A 24,942-nucleotide genomic window follows, 5' to 3' on the forward strand; every position below is an offset into this window, starting at 1 on the left:
AATAGGTTTTATGTTTATACTACATAATTTGTAATATGTGAGTATCATGCTGATTTATAAAAGGGTCAACAAGGGTCTAGGCTAAAATGTTATCTAAGTCTCCTGATTGATAGACACTCCCAGTATGATTGCAAACTGTTGTAAAGGGAAATGTGGGGTATAACTAATGCATGTCTTATTATGTTGTACACAGGAAAAACCTTCTTTGTGGGTCCGACATATATATCTAAAGCAGAAATTGGTTGGGTCAATAACATAACACTTTCCAAGACAAATAAATAGTAAAAGGTCGACTCAGCACTTCCAGAGACCATTCTGCGTTCTCTTCAAATGAGAAGATGCATCAACAGCATTGCTGGAACTTCTTGTGCTTTGAACTGAAGTGCTTAAACAGACCCTATCACCAGACCATTCATTTCAACAACAATCTTATCATATGTGCATTTAACATATATTATTGCATGTTATTTACCTGTAAAAGCCTCCCCTGTACACACTCCAAAACTCCAATGCCCTGTACACACGGTCGGACATTGATCGGACATTCCGACAACAAAATCCATGGATTTTTTCCGACAGATGTTGGCTCAAACTTGTCTTGCATACACACTGTCACACAAAGTTGTTGGAAAATCCGATCGTTCTGACGTAAAACATGTACGTCGGGACTATAAACGGGGCAGTAGCCAATAGCTTTCATCTCTTAATTTATTCTGAGCATGCGTGGCACTTTGTGCGTCGGATTTGTGTACACACGATCGGAATTTCCGACAACGGATTTTGTTGAAAATTTTATAGCAAGCTCTCAAACTTTGTGTGTCGGAAATTCCGATGGAAAATGTGTGATGGAGCCTACACATGGTCAGAATTTCCGACAACAAGATCCTATCACATATTTTTCATCGGAAAATCCTATCGTGTGTACAGGGCATTAGACTGCTGCTTAAAGCATCTTGGATGCTGTGGGGTTGAAGCTGGTGCAGCTGTGCATGGTAGCCAATCAAATTCTAACTTCAGCTTGTTCAAGTGGGCTTTGACAAAAAAAAAAAAAGGAAGCTGATTGGTTTCTATGCAGAGCTGGTCCAGTTTTAGTAAATCCCCCCTCCCCCCATGTCTGCATCTGCAGTAGAGTCAGGGCTGCCACTCAAGTGACACTCTATAGCAGGGGTCTCCAAACTTTCTAAAGAAAGGGCCAGTTTATTGTCCTTCAGACTGTAGGGGGCCGGACAGTGCCCAGTGGGAGTAAACAACGTTTGATCTTTGGTATTAGGGAGATAAATAATTGGTGTCAGTGGGAGGAACAGTGCCCTATTTTTGTTGTTAATGGAAGGAATTATGCCCCATCATTGGTGTCAGTGGAAGGAATAGTGCCCCATTGTTGGTGTCAGTGGCAGGAATAATGCCTCAGGAGCATAAAAGATAAAGGCAAGCAAAGGGCTGTACCTGGTCCCGGGGCCACAGTTTGGAGACCACTGCTCTATAGTATGCTCCCTTTACTCCTGCCCCAGCAGCTACATAAAATGTTATGTAGAGAAGTGAAGGGTGAGGGGTAGAACTTTGCCAATCCAGTCAGTAATTAGATACTCAGAGAAGTGGAGAGGGCTATGCTAGTGAATTGTGAAAAGGGTGAAAATACTGCGCTATACCCAATGAAGCATAAACAAAAAGCTGCTAACACACAAACAAACCAAGTCAAAGTGAAAGTGAAAACAATAAGTGTAGTGCTAGAAATAATAACTACCTATATGCATCCAGTCCGTCTCAATCAAATGGGCGGGATGGGTGCACCAGGAAACAGTGTTAATATAGGGTAGTGAACCTCATAAAATATGTGAAAACATTTATACAGAAATGGGAGAAATGTCCACAGAAATGTCCAAATAGTAGGAGGACAGGCTCCTCAATCTTCAACCGAACTGGGAAAGGCACCAAAGAGCAAGGTGAGCACGAACAAACATTCAAATAGAAGTGTGGGTACTCTTACCGGCACCTCTTGCTTCCCACATTGCCATTTTATGTATTTTTGTGATCACTTTTTATACGCCATTTTATCTTCAATAAACCTACTTTGGTTGACCTATGCCATGTAGAGCCCTTGGGACCACCTTCACTACTGGACCTGTTTGGCAGGTGTCCAATCCTCAGGAACTTCCGTTTTTACCTACATCTATCTCTGTTCAGATTGGAGTTCGAGGCCTACAGGAGACCATCCGGCTTGGCGTCACCACTGACGATTCAATATCCCAAAGCCCTATAGACGCACTGCCGTATGGTAGGTGCGTCCTACAGATCTGGTAAGAGTACCCACCCTTCTACCTGAATGTTTGTTCGTGCTCACCTTGCTCTTTGGTGCCTTTCCCAGTTCGATTGAAGATTGAGGAGCCAGTCCTCCTACTATTTGGACATTTCTGCGGACATTTCTCCCATTTCTGTATAAATTTTTTCACATATTTTATGAGGTTCACTACCCTATATTAACTCCCACCCATTTGATTGAGACGGACTGGATACATATAGGTAGTTATTATTTCTAGCGCTACACTTATTGTTTTCACTATGCTAGTGAATTGACTCTTTCTGAAACAGTCACATTTTATGTATGGCAGCCGGTGAGACAGAAGCCAGCTGTTTTGCTGACCGGAGTGTTCTGGCAGGGGACTGTTCCCCTGTCAGAACACAATAGAATAGCAGGAAGATCGCTGCACTAACATCAGTTTGTTAGTACAGTGGCTCCGACTCGAGCTGTCAGTTTAAAAAACAAAACAAAAAAAAACTAATGGTGTGTACTAGGCTTTAATGCAAAGTTATTTGTGGAAAGGAAAATTTTATAGGTAAGCATTTAAAATATTAAAATATTAGATTTTTCTGTACTTTTTTACTTGCATTTCTTTTTGTTGGAGGCAGGAAAGACTCCTAAATTGTAGGGAATTTTTAAAAAAGTGACCTTTATTTTCAGATGAAATTAGAAAATTAGCACCCCATAGCTAAAAATATAGCAGATATTTTTCAGGAACATTTACTTTAGAGTTCAAAAGATGTACACACTTTATTTTATTAATATATTTAGTTAAAATGGTGTCTCAAAGCATTACAAGCAACACTGTTATATTCTGGTTTCTGTTTATATGGAATAAATCTTTTGCCCTTTACTAAAGATACACTCTAGATCAGGGCTTCTCAACCAGGGTTCTCTGGAACCCTAGGGTTCCTCCAGAGGTTGCTAAGGGTTCCTAGTACATTCTCTGAGACCAGAGAGTTAGTTCAAGGGTTCCTCCATGTTGAAAAGGTTGAGCCATCCCTGCATCTTAAGAATGTGTTTGTGTTTTGGTTTTTATTTTTTATTTTTTATGCTGCAAATCATCAGTTTAATGTAGACATACCATCATCCAGAATCTGAAAAGATAGTTTCCTCTCTAGTGAAGCAAGGGATGACAATTTCTGTATAACGCAGGGTTGCCTGTATAACTTAGGGCTGCCTGTAGTTTCTTCAGATGAGGATGAAACACAAAGATATGCTGTGTATGTGAACTGTTCTGCATTTCACTAATAGCTTTTTACAGGTGTGTCGATATTTATTGCAGCACGACATGTGAAAATACTATAAACACACATCGATATGCATATTAAAGTTTAATTTGTTTTTTAAATGCAATAGCGTGAATAAGGTCCTGGAGATAAAATGAAATTTTGTTAAGGAGGCAGTTTAAATGCAAACCCTGCTCCCCAGAGTTCTGCGTTAAAAAGCCGGATGAATATAATGTTCAGTCTTCGACCATGTACATTTAGGTTCTATCTCATTTCACCTTTGCATGCATGAATTTCAAGCCATAATTACAATGTTCTTCATCTGCACAGGCAATTATATTCTATTAATTGAAATGAAACTGCAGCACAAGTAATTGCTATCCCAGATATTATAAAATGAAACTGTAATTTGTCTGCCATCTTGTGGACAGCACTAGGTTAACAATCAGGCCTTTTCAATACACAGAATGTACAGAGCCAGAGTGCAAAATGTGTAAGAGCAGACAAGTCATCTTGCCTGAATAGTTTAAACTGATATCTCATTAGTTGCTGAGGATTACTGTAGTGGCTCAACATCACTGCTCTTTGTATTGATTTAAAGGAAAACTGTGTTTGGGTCAGTGTTATTTTATTTGCATTTTCTGAGATTTATACATGTTTAAACTGTTGTCTTAATTCTGTTTATCTCACTATCTGTATACAAACTGTGTTTTGACAAATAAAAATTTAATACACAACAAAGTGTATTGTCGTTGTTTGAAAAGGCAGCACAGCTGGGCAGCTTGCTTTGCAGCTCCATTTGTCTGATGGAAACTTCACATTCAAGCTAATAATGTAGAAAGGGCACTAGAGCTCTTCTTACTGGTCTGAGAAAAGATCACATAATATTAAAATATCATCTTTAATATTTACCTTTGAAAAAAATATTTGAAAAAATTCTGGCCCCATAAAACAAGAAAGGAAATAAATAATCAGCCACTATGCATTCCTTTTTATGAATAGGCCTGCATTTTTTTTTAAATATATAAGCCATATATTAAGATATATCCTGTTTTCTTTCTAAAAGTAACTTTCTGAATTTCCAATATCTGCATTAGGTGCAAGCAATTTCTTGCTTTTCAATTTGAAAAACAAACAAGTTACTGCAGTCACAGATGGAAAGATACCTTGCTGAAAGTAAAGGTAACAAAAGATCTGCCTTTGTTTATTAGTTGCAGAGGTTTTCCAGCATGCTGGGATGAATTTGCTATAGTAAGTTCCAATGCCATAGAATGCTTGTCATCACTTCTGATTGGTACTACTACTACTACTACTACTACTACTACTACTACACCTTTATTGGTGAATGCTTCACAACACTTTGAAGCACCAGTAAAATGCCTCCTAGAATACAAGAATTATGTTATGAGCAAAACGTGGTTAAACTTTGATTTTCAAATGTGCTGCATGGAATTTTTTTTACTTAATTTGATTTTGCATATGCACTCTTTAGCTACATGGGGCTGTAAAAAGTGCCACAAATAACCCTGACTAGGCTATTCTTAAAGGCAGCTATATTCTGATGGGTGATGGGTACTATTTTGAGTTTTCATTGGTTCCCATCTCTGAAAAGAAAGAGGGCTATAGCAAAGTATGTAAATTGAGCTTACAGTCATACCTTCAAATGTACTTCGTAAGCTACACATACTAATCATTTAGCAAGCATTATTCATTGTGCAAGTAAAAAGAGCTATACAACAGATAGATCCAGAAAATATGGTTGAAATACTCATTTAGAGGGCCTGGGTTACATAGCTGGTACAGAGGTACACACTAGGTACCCTGTTATAGCAGTACCTGACTTTACTTATATATAAGCAGTAATGTGCATTCATTAACCTTCTATCCTGATTATTTCAGCTTAAATAACAGGTTTTTAAAAGGTAAACCCAAAGGGTAAATGCATTAAATATAAGAGTAGAAACCTACTGTATATATATTATTGTCCAATATAGTTGTTTGCCTTTATTATCATCACAATGCAACAGATTTATATACATCATGTACAAATTCCAGTATTTGAATAATTGAAGGGGAAACGTTACTTGCTTCTGGGAGCAACATAGGCACATTCAAACTTTAACACTTTACATAATTTGCTCAATGTTTCTTTTTTATATTAATCCTATAAATAGTACCTTTAAATGAACAGTTTATAGAAAAAGAATGGATTCTCAAATGCTTAATATACATCGCATGTTACCTGTTTAGCTACTTACTTTACAAGCCAAATTTAAGATGTCTTCTACCCTGTGTTCCGGTCTGAGGTTAACTGTAACATCATGGTTGTCATAAAAATGGATGAATATAGGGATTTCCCAAGAGCTTTCTTTGTGGGTGTCCTCTGGAACCGAGTTATATATATTCAACTCATCAACATGCTGAGAAGACAAAAAAGAGTTTAAGAATTATGTTAAACTTGACGGCGCTATAGAAGTACCTGAAATAATGTGCTGTCTATAAAATAAAATATATTCCATTAAAGTGTTTTAATATACTTCCCAGTAGATGGCACTATGGAACAAGGAATAATGATACAACCATCCATTATGCAGCAGCATATTTATTATAACAGATTAAACATACAGTCAAAAAATATTTCATACCAAACAAGGGTGTTAACCTGTAAGGAGCCATTGACTCCCCACTTGCCTCAGTGTGGAGCTACCTGTTTTCTTTTAATGTGGCTGCTGGCAGCCCTGGCATCTTTCTCACATGGCACAGTGCAGAACTCCTAGAAGCGCCCCCGCGCCATCTGCTGGCTAATATAAAGAAAGCAGCACAGGCATGTTCGAGTGTGCCAGTGACGATCCCAGACAGCAAGCATTACTCACTGCACTGGAACAGTGCCTGAGCAAGATGTTCCTTCTGATTCTTTGTGGTTCTGTGGTTCTCTAATCTGTGTTTCTTGCTTTCAGGTTACAGCCTTGCCTTGTACCTTGGATTTTCGCTGTACGTTTGTCTCCTGTCTGTCCTGACCTACGTTATGATGATTGTTCCTTGATTTCTCAGCATTACCCATAAGTTACAAACAAAAGGTTAACAATGATTTACTTTGAGTTCTCTATGGGGTTAATTTACTAAGGGCAAATAGGGCAGTTGCTCCAGAGCTTAGTAAGAGGCCTCTTGCACACTGCAGCTTGAAGATGCTCAGTTCAGCTTTTTTTTTTCTGAGCCCATTAATTGTAATGTGCCTATGCACACAGGCGTGTAAACAAGATGCCGTGCATTCCTCAGTAATTAAAAAAAAAAAGAAAAATCTGCAATTTTTGGTCAATAATTTACGCCTCATGCCGGAAAAACGTGTGCAAATGCCCATTTACATATTGTGCAGAACAAAACTGCGAGAATACTTTTTTGCCCACGTGCATGAATTTGCGCAAAAATTGCATGAATGCATATGCGTGAAAGTACATACAAAAAAAAAGAATCTGAAAAAGTAGATGCTCAAACAGGAGTATCGTGCAAGAGGCCTAAATGTGCAGAAGCTCTGCTGATTTCCATCATCCAATCATGTGCAAGCAAAAATGCAGTTTTTTTTATTTTATTATTTTCCTTGCACATGATTGGATATTCTTTGCAAAGTAAAGTTTACCTCATTTAGCAAGCTCTTGAGCAACTGCACTTGCAGAAGGCAATTGCACTTTGCAAAGTGCACAGTCTATTTGCCTTTAGTAAATCAACCCCTTCGAGTCCACTTTAAGCACTGTTAAGAGTATGCATGGCTTGCCTACCTCCTTCACCATTTAGAGACTTTGTATTATTATCTTCCCACAGTGCATTGTAGTGGAGATCCTGTCATTTATCTGATTTTCCTCCATTCACAGAATGCAATGCATTGTGGAAAAATAGTACTATTAGGTCTTTGAGTGGTGGACAGGACAGAAGGTGGTGGGCAAGCAGCACAACGCTTCACACTAGGAGTTGCTGTTGTTAACTCATACAGCACCAGAAGGTAGCAGCTCAGGGCAATGTCTAGCAGCTATGAAGGCAGCATGAAGGGAATTTTAACAAGAGAATCAATTTGCAGGTATAGGATACCCGCCATTACATGTAACTAATGTGTTTGGTGCTGTATCCGAAAAAACAAATTCTAAACGGCCTCTTTAAAACACAAATAGACATTCATAAGAATATGAACTTCGTGTTACTCACCAAGCCTGATAAAGACCCTTTGTTGTGTGCATCTTATCTCTTTCTCCCTCTTTAACAAGGATCTTAAGATCCTCACGAAAATACGGGCTACCGGGCCCATCACTGTCCTACACCCACTAATATTTTTTGCGCTCTAAACAAAAAAGACTGACATTTAAAAAAAAATTAAAAATGTCTTCATAAATTAAGACCATCATGTATTCTGCCACATGTGTTTGGTAAAAAAATTCCAATAACCATATATTGATTGGTGTCTCTGGAACAAGAAGTGAAGAGAAATCTCTCAAACTGCACATTAAAAAAAACTATGCACCACACTATCCAAAACTAATTAAGGAAAAGAAAACATTTTGATATATCTGCTCTTTGGTTCCTAGGTCTGTACACCTAAGTATATTATTGAACAATGCAGCAGGAGGTGCAAGAAGACTTTGCTGTTGGAGTATCTGAGACATCCAAAAGGCAAGGTCCTGAATCAGCACACCACGATCCATCCGATTAAAACATTACTTTTAAATGGATTGCACTTTTATTTGTATAAAGTATAAATCTGCTAGAGTTCGCTCAGAATATTCTCTCCTTTCAGATCCACTGATATCTAAAACTATTTATAAGTTTACTCCCTTAAAAACAGCCAATCTGGCCAATCACAGATTTTTAAAGGAAAGGATCCCTGATGAAGTCATGATGTAATGCGTAGGAGTGAAAATCAGGCGACATCACTCCCTGTCTGGACCGAAAGTCGGCCATATTGGTACACTTTACATGGAATTTAAGGCTTTAAGGCCTCTAGGAGAGGGATCCAAAAAGCAGGTCAAGGGTTGTAGAGAGAGCTGATGTGTTCCCTCCATCAGCTGTAGGTGTGTGAAGACACCATTTAAGAATAAACTCTGGGAACAAGGAACACCAAAGCAGGAGTGAAGGAGAGGCTGCCAAGGATTTGTAAGACCACAAGGTATCTCCAGATTTTGGGGTTTGCTGTGACAGAGATAAAAGGTTGTTAGAGTAGAATATCACTAGCAGTACGTCTCTTGATTTGAGTCAGAGAAATACTTCAAGGCCATACCAGAGAGAGTGAAAGAAAAAGAAAAGAGGTAACAAAAAAAAAATTGGAAATCTCCAGAAAAAACGACAACATCCTATCTCCTAGGACCACTGCTTTCTGTGAAGAGAAGCATATGTTTTCTGCTTTGTGCTTAGTCTCCATCTTCCTTGGCAGGGCTAATACCCCAAAGGTTTTCTCTGCCCCAATTAAACTGTTAGAATAAATAATTTGTATGGTAATACTAGATGTGATGATATCTATGCATGCACTTACAGCACACCAGACCAAGGAATCTGAGAAATCAAAGAATAAAGAGCAATGATTTGCCTTCTGCCCAACAACTCCACAGGACACTAAGAACATTTAATGAGATTGGAATCTACATTTCTTTTCTACAAAACATCAATTTTTTTAAGCCATTCTACCCACACACCAGAGTTACTTAATAACACTGTTCAAACTGGGGGCGGAAAAGCAGGAGGAAGCCAGCAGCAAGGCTGCCACTGACGAACATAATTCTGTCACAAGGAAAGCAACCATGCTATATCATCTGTTAGCTACTCACACACTTTAAAATGGAATAGGGAATTTTTTAATAAATAAAGTTAGAATGGTCTGTATTTGGCTACATTTCATAGAGGCTATAAAGTGCCACAAAGGGCATTATATATCAGCAGGAAAGAGCCAGTACTATTATAAATTTCCTATTACAGAGCAAAAATCTTGCAAAAGTAAAGATGTATTGCTCTTGTAATCCACTTTTAAAGATTACTGAAATGTGATTCATTAACTCACAGGAGTCTCCCACAGGTCCCAGAATTTACCCAGTCCAAGTACACACAAAGAAATCCAAAGAGTAGGATCCATGCTACTCACTGCCAGACTGAGGTTCATTTGTACAAGCAGATGCACAAGAGTAGATAGTATCAAAGTAAGCACACAAAGTTCTTAGTTGTAAGGTCCTAAGGGCTACTTTTTTTGTCTTCCTCTAGCTTATTCCTCTCCAATAACACTATTTTTGGAAAATCTAATAATTCTTAAAATTTAAAGGATGCAAATAAAAAAATACTACACCGTTGGGCTACATTCACACTGGTGATTTACTACAATGCCAGGTTGTCGTTGGCCGCAGCTATTTGCGGTTCTCTGCACAGCCAGCAATTATCTGCAGTGACCGCCGGCTGTGTGAATGGGCGCAAATAGCTGTGGCTGCTGGCAATCTGTCATTATTGTGAACAATGCCGGTGGCTGCACCTAGCTACTGAGTGCTGCAGCAGGAATTCGGAAGATTTCTGCTGCTACAATTTGCACTGGCCTTAAACCCCAGTAGGGATGAGCTTTGAGTTTGAGTCGAACTCATGCTGGACTCGAACATTGGCTGTTCGCAAGTTCGCCAAACAGCAAACAATTTGGGGTGTTCGCGGCAAATTTGAATGCCGCGGAACACCCTTTAAAAGTCTATGAGAGAAATCAAAAGTGCTAATTTTAAAGGCTTATATTCATGGTATTGTCATAAAAAGTGTTTGGGGACCTGGGTCCTGCCCCAGGGGACAAGGATCAATGCAAAACAAAGTTTTAAAAACGGCCCTTTTTTCGGGAACAGTGATTTTAATAATGCTTAAAGTGAAACAATAAAAGTGTAATATCCCTTTAAATTTCGTACCTGGGGGGTGTCTATAGTATGCCTGTAAAGGGGCACATGTTTCCCGTGTTTAGAACAGTCTGACAGCAAAATGACATTTCAAAGGAAAAAAAGTCATTTAAAACTACTCGCAGCTATTAATGAATTGCCGGTCCGACAATACACATAAAAATTAATTGATAAAAACGGCATGGGAATTCCCCACAGGGGAACCCCGAACCAAAATTAAAAAAAAAAAATTACGTGGGGGTCCCCCTAAATTCCATACTAGGCCCTTCAGGTCTGGTATGGATATTAAGGGGAACCCCGGCCAAAATTTTTTTTTAAAAATGGCGTGGGGTCCCCCTCAAAATCTATGATGGATTTTAAGGGGAACCCCGCAACAAAATTGTAAAAAACGGCGTGGGGTCCCCCCAGAAATCCATACCAGACCCTTATCCGAGCACGCAACCTGGCAGGCCGCAGGAAAAGAGGGGGATGAGAGAGCGCCCCCCCTCCTGAACCGTACCAGGCCACATGCCCTCAACATTGGGAGGGTGCTTTGGGGTAGCCCCCCAAAACACCTTGTCCCCATGTTGATGAGGACAAGGGCCTCATCCCCATAACCCTGGAAGGGGGTTGTGGGGGTCTGCGGGCAGGGGGCTTATCGGAATCTGCAAGCCCCCTTTAACAAGGGGACCCCCAGATCCCGGCCCTTCCCCCTGTGTGAAATGGTAAGGGAGTACCCCTACCGTTTCACTAAAAAAGTGTCAAAAATGTTAAAAATGACAAGAGACAATTTTTGACAATTCCTTTATTTAAATGCTTCTTCTTTCTTCTTTCTTCTATCTTCTATCTTCCTTCGGTTTCTTCCTCCATCTTCTTCTTCTTCTGGTTCTTCCTCCGGTGTTCTCGTCCGGCATCTTCCTCCGCGGCGTCGGCGTCTTCTTCCCTTCTTCTCCGGGCCGCTCTGCATCCATGATGGCATGGAGGGAGGCTCCCGCTCTTCTCTTCATCTTCTTCTCTTCATCTTCTTCTCATCTTCTTTTCTGGCCGCTCCGCATGCATGATGGCATGGAGGGAGGCTCCCACTGTGCGAAGCTTCTCCTCTTCTGACGGTTCTTAAATAACGGGGGGCGGGGTCACAGGCTCCCGCTGTGTAACGCTTCTCCTCTTCTGACGGTTCTTAAATAAAGGGGGGGCGGGGCCACCCGTTGACCCCGCCCCCCTCTGACGCACGGGGACTTGACGGGGCTTCCATGTGGCATTCCCCATGACGCCACAGGGAAGTCCCGTCAAGTCACCATGTGTCAGAGGGGGCGGGGTCACCGGGTGGCCCCGCCCCCCCTTTATTTAAGAACCGTCAGAAGAGGAGAAGCGTTACACAGCGGGAGCCTCCCTCCATGCCATCATGGATGCGGAGCGGCCCGAAAAGAAGATGAAGACAAGAAGATGAAGAGAAGAAGATGAATAGAGAAGCGTCACACAGCGGGAGCCTCCCTCAATGCCATCATGGATGCGGAGCGGCCCGAGGAGAAGAAGGGAAGAAGACGCCGACGCCGCGGAGGAAGATGCTGGACGAGAACACCGGAGGAAGAACCAGAAGAAGAAGATGGAGGAAGAAACCGAAGGAAGATAGAAGATAGAAGAAAGAAGAAAGAAGAAGCATTTAAATAAAGGAATTGTCAAAAACTCTCTTGTCATTTTTAACATTTTTGACACTTTTTTAGTGAAATGGTTACCATTTCACACAGGGGGGAGGGCCGAGATCTGGGGGTCCCCTTGTTAAAGGGGGCTTCCAGATTCTGATAAGCCCCCCGCCCGCAGACCCCCACAACCACCGGCCAGGGTTGTGGGGATGAGGCCCTTGTCCTCATCAACATGGGGACAAGGTGTTTTGGGGGGCTACCCCAAAGCACCTTCCCAATGTTGAGGGCATGTGGCCTGGTACGGTTCAGGGGGGGGCGCTCTCTCGTCCCCCCCCTTTTCCTGCGGCCTGCCAGGTTGCGTGCTCGGATAAGGGTCTGGTATGGATTTTTGGCGGGACCCCATGCCGTTTTTTTTTTTTAATTTTGGCACGGGGTTCCCCTTAAAATCCATACCAAACCTGAAGGGCCTGGTATGGAATTTAGGGGGACCCCCCACGTCATTTTTTTTTCTAAACTTCGGTTCGGGGTTCCCTTGTGGGGAATTCCCATGCCGTTTTTATCAATGAACTTTTATGTGTATTGTCGGACCGGCAATTCATTAATAGCTGCGAGTAGTTTTAAATGACTTTTTTTCCTTTGAAATGTCATTTTGCTGTCAGACTGTTCTAAACACGGGAAACATGTGCCCCTTTACAGGCATACTATAGACACCCCCCAGGTACGAAATTTAAAGGGATATTACACTTTTATTGTTTCACTTTAAGCATTATTAAAATCACTGTTCCCGAAAAAAGGGCCGTTTTTAAAACTTTGTTTTGCATTGATCCTTGTCCCCTGGGGCAGGACCCAGGTCCCCAAACACTTTTTATGACAATAACTTGCATATAAACCTTTAAAATTAGCACTTTTGATTATTCATGTTCGTGTCCCATAGACTTTAATGGTGTTTGCGTGTTCGAACAAATTTTTTGCCTGTTCGGCTCATCCCTAAACCCCAGTGTGAATGTAGTAGCCTAACTATAGGCATGTGCAGGGGGTGTGCCTAGGCACACCCTAATCCAAGGGGACTGATCTGTATTTTCCTCCTGCAGCAGCTGAAAGCTTGCTTCTCCTCCTCTCCCACCGGCATTCAGCAGGAGGAAAATACATGGGATCAATACCATTATATGATGCTCCCGCTGCCCCTTCTGTCCCCGTTCCCCTATTTTCTACTACCCAGGGCCCCCTGTGTGCTACCCTGGCGCCCTGTCCCCCCACATTGCTGCCAGTTTCCCTCTTCTGCTGCTGGCTGCTGTGGGGAATTGTTCCAGGCTGGAGATTGGGTAAGGGACCAGTAAATATGTAATTTATTGGCCCCCTCTGTTTTTGAATGAACACAGTGAGTGATCGATACCGATCACTCATTGTGTTCAATTATAACTAAAGCATAGTAAACTGGCCTTACTATGCTTCAGTTTGTTAATCATCAGGAAGCAGCTCAGTACCAATGTATTCACTTTCCAGTGCAGCTGAGGCTGCAGAGAAAGGAACTGGGGAATATCTGGGGAATATCTGGGGAATATCTTACTGGGTGTACCGATCACTCATTGTGTTCAATTATAACTAAAGCATAGTAAACTGGCCTTACTATGCTTAAGTTTGTTAATGATTAGGAAGCAGCTCAGTACCAATGTATTCACTTTCCAGTGCAGCTGAGGCTGCAGAGAAAGGAACTGGGGAATATCTGTCATCAGTCCCTTTCGCTGTCTCAAAAGTGAGATGTCAGGAGTCTGTTTGGGCCCCTGATATTTCACAAAAGCCCCCCACCAGGGCTCCTAGAAAATTGTAAAAAAAATAATATTGTATAAAATAATAAAAAAACTTTAAAAAAAAAAAAACTAATTAAAAAAAAAAAACTACTGGCACCATCGGCTTCCTTGCTGACACCAGTCATTGCTCTACTGACACTGTCCATTTTTTTCCTTGTCAAAAGAAGTTTATTGAGTATACAATGTTATAAAGATATATAAAGTAAGTTTACAAGGATCTATAAAGTAAGCTCATTGTTTTACAGTAGGGTTTATATAGGTAAATATCATGAAATTTCAAATATTAAACATTGGGTTCACGTAAACCTAAATTAAAGATATATATCATTTCCTTAGTTACTTTTGTAGGTATTTAAATGATTTATACCTACTATACATATTGTTTACAAGTAGAGTGTATATAGGTCAAATAAATTCTGATAATGAGCTTTAATCGTAAGGTGGAGAAAAGGAAAGAGAAAGAAGAAAAAGGGTTGAAAGGTAGAGGTATGGTCCACAAGGTTGTCCCGCTCGTCAGTTTATTATTCTTTTTAGTTCTCTTTGAAGCCTTAGAATGGGTGTCTCTGTAAGTCATTTAATCTGTTACCATGGCAACAGGACAGAGTCATTGAAGTTTGACAGGAACTGTTGTTTTATCCAAGGATGCCAAAGTTTTTCAAATTTTGGAATTTGATTTTGATCGATGGCTACCATCTTAGCATGGGACATTGTATTATTCATTCTGTGAATTGTTTCTGCTAGTACCAATGTAGGAGATTTCCATGCCTTGGCCACTGTTTGTTTTGCAGCCGTTATTAGTTGGATCATAAGTTTGAATTGAGAGAGTGTTAACCATTCCGGTTTTAGATTAAGTAAAGTTAAATATGGATCTGGTTGTATTATTTTTTTAAATATTTTAGATGCAATCACGAAGACTTCCTTCCAGAAGGTTTGGATTACTGGGCACGTCCACCATATGTGTAAATATGTGCCTATTTCTGGGCATCCTCAAAAACAAAGAGCTGAGGTATTAGGTGAATAATTTGCCACTCTAGCGGGTACAAGGTACCAGCGAGTTAGGACTTTATAATTTGTCTCCAGTGCTAAGATGTTGGGTGAAGATGACTTAGATGTGAGCCATATGTTAGACCAGTCCGTGTCTTCTAAAGTTCGTCCCAGGTCCTCCTCCCACCTCTGAAGGTAAGAGGGTCTATTAAGATTTGGTACTCCATATAATTGATTATAAAGTGATGAAATTGTACCTTTAGCAAATGGATCTTTTGTACAGATTGATTCAAAAATGGATAATTGGGATAATGGTGTATCCCCCTTTAGGAATGGTGTATAGAAATTTTTGATTTGGAGATATCTAAATATCTCAGAGTTTGGTAGATCATATTTTTCTCTAAGCGATGGGAATGAAAGGAATGATTTAGATGCTATGAAGTCATTTAGTGTCTGAATGCCTGATGTTGTCCAAGCTTTAAAAGACACTGTCCATTTTTTAATACATTTTAAAATGTTTGCTTACATTTATTTATAAGAGTGTGTGTGTATATATATATATATATATATATATATATATATATATATATATAGATAGATAGATAGATAGATAGATATATATATATCTATATCTATCTATATATATATAGATAGATATAGATATAGATATAGATATAGATATCTATAGATATCTATATCTATATCTAAAAGACCCTGCATGTCTCCACTGAATGTATTGCATTGCAATACATTTCCTCTTAGCTATGCTAGCCGAGTAAAGTGACAGGGTGACCCAGAAGTGACGTCATACACGTCACTTTCTGGGTCACCAACAAGATGGAAATGGGAGCGGATGTGTGTCTGCTCTCCTCCCTTAACCCGCCAGCACCTGCAATGTTGGTCCCAGGCCTGTAGATGGGCAAGCGGGGCTCGGAATACATGGCGGGGGCGTGCGTGTGTGTGTGTGGGGGGGGGGGGTGCTGTTATCAGGGTGTGTGGAATGCTTCCACCTGACAGGCAGTAGTCGGATTGTGTGTGAAATCCCCCGCTGTCAAGTCTGTACAGCGTATGGACCTTGCAGTGCAAGGGTTAAATCAGGTGGTGATTCATTGCCTGTCAAATGCCCTTTGAAAAGCACTGTGACTGGAAGGAGAGAGTCTGAGATTGGTAAAGTGGGGATTTCTGCAGATCCTGACCTGGAGTGAAGAACAGGTGCATGGCTCCTGGGGTTTGCAGCATGAAGGCGCTATCATGGGAAGAACTTGGCTGGGTAGCAAAGTGGTGGGAGAGCGCCAGGATGTCACTAGGCAATGCTCTGCTGCCAAAACCAAGCTTCCATGCTGTACCTATCAGCTCCCCAGGCTCTCTCCCAGACATCTGTCAACGTACCTCTCTAAGCCTGTGAGCTTCTGCAGTGAGGAAACTGACTGGTTCAGAGAAGTAAGCTAACAGTGTAGCCATTGAGGGCCAGATAGGGACAGCCAAACTGTAGGATGTGGCCCTGGGGCCTCACTTTACCTAGGTCTGTGATAAACCATGCCTGTTTTACCACACTGTTAGACTGTTAGCTGACTATGCTGTAACCAGTAGTAGAAGCATATAGTATCTTTGCAGGTCATCAACTATTTTACATACTGTTTGTACGTAAGCCTACAAATTTTCTTTCTTAAGTGATTTTCCACATCTCAATGTGGGAGCTGTAACTGCTTTATTTGAAATGTACTTAATGTAGACATTTTTGATTTCTTAATTGGCAGTCTCTAATCCTGCCCACTCTCCCACAACTGCTGCTTTAGCTTTCATTTTTTTAGCTATGCGCTGACTAGTGGCATTAAAGAGCTGTAAAGAAATGTTTCCAGCTCTGCAACAGCAACACAAGTAGGGTCCAAAGTACTTTTATCCCCGTTGTTTGTGTAAAAATTAATATAGGTTTGAACACATGGCATCTAGCATACACTTCTAAGAGCCAAAAAGGATAAGTCCCATAAACACCTGTAAGTATGTTGAACAGAGATCCAGAGTCTGAAGACACTACTGAATAAGCAGCTGATACTAAAGGTTTTAACTGCAAAACTGCTCTAAAAGCTTGTTGCGAAAATGAGGTGGATTTACGAAAGGCTAAAAGGCTGTTAACATTGCAAGGGAATCACATGCAAAGAAAATAAAAAAAAAAAAAAAAAAAAAAAAGCATGTATGCTTGAACATGATTGGATGATGTAAGTCCACAGAGCTTCACCTCATTTGCCAACCTATGGGAAAATTCCTTTGCAAAGTGAAATTTCCTTTGCATAGTGAACAGCCTACTTGGCTTTAATAAATGTGTGAATGAATGAGCGTGTCAAGCCAGACAAACTTCAGTGCTCTAGAGTGGTCTGATAGACCAGGCATAACGTGGATGGTAATCGTAATGAATATACCAAATGGATGGATCATACAAAATGGGTAAAAAGGGTACCAAATAAGAAAAAAGGGATGCATATTGTGGAAGATAATTGGTAAATGAAAATACTAAAGATATGTACCAACAGTATACAGCATCTCACAAAAGCAAGTACACCCCTCACATTTTTGTAAATATTATATTATAACTTTGTATGTGACAACACTGAAGAAACACACAGCCATTAATGTCTAAACCGCAGGCAACAAAAGTTAGTATACAACTAAGTGAAAATGTCCAAATTGGGCCCAAAGGGTCAATATTTTGTGTGGCCACTATTATTTTGCATCCCTACCTTAACCCTCTTGGGCATGGAATTCACCAGAGCTTCACAGGTTACCACTGTAGTCCTCTTCCACTCCTCCATGACGACATCACGGAGCTGGTGGAAGTTAGAGGTCTTGCGCTCCTCCACCTTCCGTTTGAGGATGCCCCACAGATGCGCAATAGCATCTAGGTCTGGAGGCATGCTTGGCCAGTCCATCACTTTTACCCTAAGCTTCTTTAGCAAGGCAGTGTTCGTCTTGGAGGTGTGTTTGGGGTCGTTATCATGTTGGAATACTGCCCTGCGGCCTAGTCTCATAAAGGTAGGTGATCTTGCTCTGCTTCAGTATGTCACAGTACATGTTGGCATTCATGGTTCCCTCAATGAACTGTAGCTCCCTGGTGCCAGCAGCACTCATGCAGCCCCAGACCATGACACTCCCACCACCATGCTTGACTGTAGGCAAAATCTGTGCCATTCACCACCCCAATCATTGGGGGAAGACAACAAGGGCAAGACAGTGGCTAGCCTACTAAGAAGTTATGCTTTTGGCAGATATGGCATAATATACCCCTCTGGACTACAGGGGTGTGTGTTCATGGCACACATGCCAGGAGGGAAGGGGCTGGGTGACTGTGATCATCACATAATTCAAAAATGGGGGGACAGCTTAACCTAAAGAGTATTTTCACTTTTGTTGAGAAAAAAAGCTATTTCACTCGGGGTGATCAATGCGCGTTTTAACAAACGTTGTTGCAGATTCCTACCTTTTACTATTCTGAAGAACTAGCTGTTTGTTTGTCTGTGTTCATGTGTAAAGTGAATGTGAATGGGATCGACTTTATAATTACCAATCACACGATTTTTTTTTTTAGAGAATCTGAGGGTGTCCAAAATCAGATTTGTATCTTATTGCAGACTTCTGGAAAATACAATGAGCTAATCACACAACAGGAAATGACATTTCTGGGAGGCGTTCTGTACACCATCTGTGTACAGAACACCTCCAGGTTGTCATATTGCATTGGACTTTACAAAAAATTACAGCAGCTGCAGATTGAAAAGGAAAGGTAATTCTTAATAACGTTATATTACAAATTGGCTTGTGTCGCAATCGTATATACTATATTATTTTTTTATTTGCTATTTTTATTTATTATTAAATTTAATTTATTGCTATTGGAGTTACCCTTTAACAATGAAGATTTGATCCTGGAAAAATAAAATAAATGCAACAGGATTTTTAAGAAAAGGACAAAGCTGTACAACATTTCCTATACGAACAGTAAAATAAAATATAAGCCTATAGCTGGGTTTTAGGATTTGCATATCTTCCAATGAATTACATTTTTGGAATTTAGTCCACGTTAAAAGAAAATTATAATACTGAGCCATTTGTAAGCTTGTGGGGCAGCTATGAATAAGTAAAGAATGACTGTCATGCTAGTTAATCTCTAAAACACACCACTAAGATTGATCTTAGTCTTTTCACAATACCCACTTTTGCTCATACAATTGCAATGGAAACATGTCATTATACTTTCCTGAAATTATTTTGAAACTGTGGTTAAAAAGCCCATCATTTTATGCAATCTTTCCTTCTGAAGAAACCAAGCCACACGAGGGCTAAATATTTATAGCGTAGCCATCATGACTAATATCACATCTCATTTCCACCGAAACATGTTGTTCCTATTTCTAATTTTGTGCCACATAAACCTCCCCAATAAGTAAATGGTTTTCTTATTATGTTTTCCCTGTTTATCTATACTTGCCTTGGATATGTCTCTTGCTATACCTATCATCATTTTTTTTTTTGGATAGTGTTTGGAAAGATTAGAACCTGTTTTTTATTTCTTGTCTGTTCCCCTTTTGAGAAGGTTCATCCTAGCTTCTTATCCTAGTTTTACTTTTATGGGGACAGAAAGTGAAAGAAAATCCATGTTACAATACCTTCCTGTGTCTGCCAAGAAATCAGAAAAAAACAGTTCTGACTGAAGTTCACTTCAAAACTTTCTTCACCCTGCTACCAGGCTCTGACAGTATGGTTTCAAAGTACAATTGTCAACAATTGTCACTTATGTAGGTGTCAAAGCAGAGTCCTTGCACATACCTCGCCCTAAACCATATTCAAATTTCTACTTTTGAGAAAGCAGAAGCTTTGACTTGCTTGGAGCATCCCACAGTGCCATGTGGGCATCAATAAGAGTTACCCTCTTTACATTTGATCCCATTGGGGACCTGTTCCTTGGGCCTGGTTTTCTGTAAGCCTGGAATCAGGTGACTCCTGGGGTACAGCAAGGAGGTATTCCCAATAATAAAGGTACACCAGTTTCTTACTTTAATGTGCTTGAGGACTGTGAAGCCAGCCATAGATAGATGGAATCTCGGCCAGTTCAGCAGGCACCGGCCGTGATACGATCCATCTATGGGCAGGCTGAAAGTTGATCTATCGGTCGACTTCAGTGCAACCAGCTTGTCATATTTTTTGCATATGATTATTGCCAGCGGGTATAGCCGCCAGCAGTAAGCATTGTGTTCTGCCGATAGAGAAGGCTCCCCGTCGGCAGAACATAACAGTGCTGCAGGAGGGATCCCCCCATTAATACGGACTGTGTTGATAGGAGAATCAGACCTTCTGTTGCAGGAAAGAAAATCACATTATCTATGGCTTGCCTAATAGCAATCAGATTTCCATATGTGGTTAATATTTTGGTATACAAAGAAACAGGTTCCAATAAAACTTCCATCAAAATTTGTACCATATCACTGTCCATTTAGCATGGGGAAACATTAACCGTAATACAGTAGGCCAGAGTTTCTCAACCTTTTTTCAGTTAAGGCACCCTTTAACATTATGCATTATGCACATCGCGGCACCCCATTCTAAAATGGAAACAACTAAACCAATAGTTTTATATAATGGAACAACATCCACACACATACTGTAGGACACTGAACGTTAGAAGTGTTTGGCTCATTTGGCTTTACTTCTATGGATCACAGGAGTGCAATTGGTTTGGCTGTACATCTCCTATGGATCACAGGAGTGCAATTAATTTGGCTGTACTTCTATTGATCACAGGAGTGCAATTCGTTTTGCACTCCTGTGACCCGTTTTCAGCAGAGAGCGGACTGAAGCCCTCTGCTCACATTACTGATTTCAGTCCAGACACCGCGTCATCCCGACCACTAAGTCTGCATCTGCTAGGTGCCTGGACTGACACCCGCCTCAGCCTCTCAGCAAGCCGCTGAGAGCCTGAGATGGCTGCTCTGCCCCCACCACAGCTCAGCGATCCAGCGATCGAGGAGGGAGAAGAGCAGAAAGCTGTGACTGACAGTATACAGCTCTCTGCTCACGGAGATCGAACAGTGTTTGATTGCTCAGTTCTCAGTGTTAAGATGTGCAGGGGGACAGATGCAGCATCGAACCAATGCTGCATCCACCTAGGTAAGTATGATTTGGGGGGGCGGGGATTCTTTACTTCTCTTTTAAGTGCAAAATCCTCTGACTATCTTTCCTCTAGGCTTCTTTCTGTGCTATCTCTACACAGACAGATCTTTGTCCCAGACCTGCATTACTTTTTATTTTCCAATCATTTTTATTAGAAATTAACAGAAAGGTACAACATCAATTTATTGGTTAGTCATGAAATATAGGGATGATTTCAGTTAAGTTTCAGAAAACAAGAAACAGACAGTAGGTAACCACCTATTGTTTGGTCAGGTAACATGGCTGTAACCAGCAAAAAACAAACACACTGGAAACAACAATAACTTAATCATCAATAAAATAGTATTATGACAATTCAAGTTGTATCAATAAGTTAACTACAACCCATGCATTTCTGGGGACTTTTGCTGACACATCTCAGGTTCACATAAAAGAGAAGCATCACAGGACCAACAATGCTATGAGATTAATGCCTCGTACACACGACCGGACTTCTGGCATTCCGATCGTGTGTGGGCTTCGTCTGACCTTTTCTGTCAAAAAATCTGACGGATCTTAGAAATAGAACACGTTTCAAATCTTTCCGATGGACTCGATTCCTATCGAAAAAAACATTCGTCTGTATGCTAGACCGACGGACCGAAAACGACGCAGGGGCAGCTATTGGCTACTGGCTATTGAACTCCCTCTTCTAGTCCGGTCGTACGTAATCACGTTCAAAACGATCGGACTTTGGTGGGATCGTATGTAGGCAAGTCCGTTTCGTCGGAACTCCGTCGAAAAGTCCTTCGGAGTTCAGTCCGACGAGAAGTCCGCCTGTGTGTATGCAGCATAAGACCAACATGTAGAAGAAAGAGGAAAGAAGTGAGAATAAAAAAGAAAAAGAGAAGAGAAAAAGAAGACATACTAGACGTGCACCCTCTATCTACTGTATAAGTTTCCCTCCATCCAGATCAGGAGGGTCCATGATCCCATGTTTTCTCTAAATAGGCCAGCCTGTCATGGAGAATAGCCACCCTGTGTTCACTGATCATAATCCGTGTCTGTTTTGCCTTTAGGAGCTCAAAGAGGACCGTGGGGTATTTCCAGTATCATACAATGGAAATCCTGGCTGCTGTGAAGATAAATGCGATCAAGCGTATGCCGGTATCCCCTCCAATGGCAACCCTAAAAGGACCTGCTGTGGGGTTTTGGTTAGGTTCACCTAGGTGAGGGAATAGATGAAATTATATGTGTGGATCCAAAACTGCAGCCGAGGAAACACCAGGAGGAGGCCCCCAGGATAGAGGACGCCAAGCGCACTGGTACTAAATACCACCAGAAGAAAACTTTGTATTTTGCCTCAATCACAGAGGTGTTACTATAGGATTTAGAATTAAATGGAACCGGTTTCCCCCATTCTGCTGCTTCCAGCGTTTCCCTCAAGTCCTGTTCCCATCTTTCCATATAGGGTAATTTGGTTGAATCCTCATGTAGTATTGTATATATCTTAGATATGTGACCAATGTGCTTGTCAAAAGTCCTACATAAATACTCCATTGGAGAGGAGGAATTCAGGTCACTGGTATGTTTAAAGGTGTTCAGGAGATGCGTAATTTGGGAATATCAGTATACTAGAATATACTGTACATTAGAATCTGTTTTTTTTTTACAGGGTGTCTTCAAGTATCTAAATATTTTTGTATCCTTTAGAATATTTTGTCTGTAATAATTGTACTGTTTATTTTGCTTGTGGTAGAAAACTATGGGAAATCTAATATGTCCTAGGATTATATCAAGATATGCTTCTGTGATCCTGCTGATGCCTTTCACTGGATATGCATTAGGTTATCAGAAGGTACATTGCTTACATCATACCACTTTACTCTCCACACTCTGTGGTACATTCTTATGCTACACAATGCTGTATACAGTGTTCTACATTCTGCAGTACATTATATATTCTGCACCGCATAAATCTTTACACTACACATTAAATTCTTCACACCACTCCACACTGTACTGTAAAGTCCATACTCCACAATTAAATAAAAAAAATTCTAATAGCCACATTAACTCTTCAAAAGCCGAGAAACCCCAAGCCATAGTTGTGCCTGTTTTAGCTTTTTCCAGAACACAAAAAATCCTTTAAAAATTTAAAAAACTGTAAACTGCTTTCCAAATACCAAGATACACAGCAGTTGTAGAATAATCAGCTGACTAATGTACATTTTACTTATTGTAAGATAAAACAAGGCACACAAAACAGGCGCAGAGCAGCAAGCGTGGCCTACAAGTCTATTACGAGGCTCTATCAACAAACTCCCATGTGCTATGACAGCTGCTTTAGAACTAATCCCTCCTCTCACAAACACTGGCTTGCACAGAGAAAGGTTTTCTATTGCAAACTAGCAATCTAGAACAAATGTGGTATGCTAGCTATTCCTGGCAGCTCCAAGTACAAAGCCACCCTTTTAGTCTACAGCGATCTCTCTGTCTACTTGCGGTAATCAGGGTAGCTTACTTTAACTCAGTCAAGTCAAGTCAGACCCAATCTGCAGAAAAATGTTGGCATAGTTGAACAGCTTGCTTGCAAAGAATTCTGGAAAGACATATCCTTTATAATAGCATTAGTTTCACAGGCTAATGACCACTATCAGTCTGGCTGCTGACCTTAATTTCCTTTGATTTGCTTGTCACTGATCTTTGTAAATATTTGCTGTGTTCAGTTGTTTTGGCAAATGACATATGAGAATGCATTGCATGTGTAAAATTGTAAGCCCTTACACTGATAAATGATTTGTAAAAAAAAAAAAAAAGCCACTTGTTCTTTTTTGATGATTACCATCTTCTGATCTACTAAAAGCTCATTTGTTACGTTTAAAAAAAAAACCCGTGGAGTGAACAGCCTCAGATGATACACAGAGATGGAACAAATCCTCCTACATAGGTTTTTCTTGTTTATCTGCAGTCTTCTCTTCCCTACAAGGGCAGAAAAGTGTTAAAATATTTTCCATATGTCAGGAGCACAGAGAAGGGGGCAGGAGGCTGCAGTAATAGTGTGTGAGAGCTGATTGGAGGAAAGGCACACAGCAGAAGAACTGTGTTCTGAATAGACAAGCTGTCTGCTGAGCTCCCCCCCCCCGCCCCCTCCATCCAGAAAAAAAAATTATCTCATGTGTTGGGGAAAACTTCTCAGAAGTGACTCATGCTGATAACAGAGGAATGAAGCACCAGAGACAACCCACACTTAGAGCTTTGGAGAGAGATAAGTAAGCACTACAGATATAGTAGCTAACAAAAGTGAGTACACCCCTCACATTTTTGTAACTTTATGTGACTTGTTAGTGTTACAAGGTCTCAGGTGTGAATGGGGAGCAGGTGTGTTAAATTTGGTGTTATTGCTCTCACTCTCTCATACTGGTCACTGAAAGTTCAACATGGCACCTCATGGCAAAGAACTTTCTGAGGATCTGAAAAAAAATTGCTGCTCTACATAAAGATGGCCTAGGCTATAAGAAGATTGCCAAGACCATGAAACTGAGCTGCAGCATAGTGGCCAAGACCATACAGCGGTTTAACAGGACAGATTGCACTCAGAACAGGCCTCACCATGGTCGACCAAAGAAGTTGAGTGTGTGCGCTCAGCATCATATCCAGAGGATGTTTTTGGGAAACAGACGTATGACTGTTGCCAGCATTGCTGCAGAGGTTGAAGGGGTCAGTCTGCCAGCGCTCAGACCATATGCCACACACTGCATCAAATTGGTCTGCATGGCTGTTGTCCCAGAAGGAAGCCTCTTCTAAAGATGATGCACAAAAAAGCCTGCAAACAGTTTGCTGAAGACAAGCAGACTAAGGACATGGATCACTGGAACCATGTCCTGTGGTCTGATGAGACCAAGATAAACTTATTTGGTTCAGATGGTGTCAAGCTTGTGTGGTGGCAACCAGTTGAGGAGTACAAAGATAAGTGTG

At 40.8% G+C, this 24,942-nt stretch overlaps 1 protein-coding gene across 4 annotated transcripts in view; it reads right to left on the reverse strand.

Moving 5' to 3' along the window:
• Positions 1-24,942, reverse strand: part of TIAM2 (TIAM Rac1 associated GEF 2) — a 432,210-nt gene that overhangs the window by 135,592 nt on the left and 271,676 nt on the right. For all 4 annotated transcript variants that reach the window (XM_073627924.1, XM_073627922.1, XM_073627925.1 and 1 more), the window contains one exon: positions 5,784-5,945. In XM_073627924.1, coding sequence (XP_073484025.1) covers positions 5,784-5,945 — 162 coding nt within the window. The remainder of the gene's footprint in view (positions 1-5,783; positions 5,946-24,942) is intronic.

Source organism: Aquarana catesbeiana, linkage group LG04, assembly GCF_042186555.1.
Source record: "Aquarana catesbeiana isolate 2022-GZ linkage group LG04, ASM4218655v1, whole genome shotgun sequence".
Taxonomy (NCBI): Eukaryota; Metazoa; Chordata; class Amphibia; order Anura; family Ranidae; genus Aquarana; species Aquarana catesbeiana.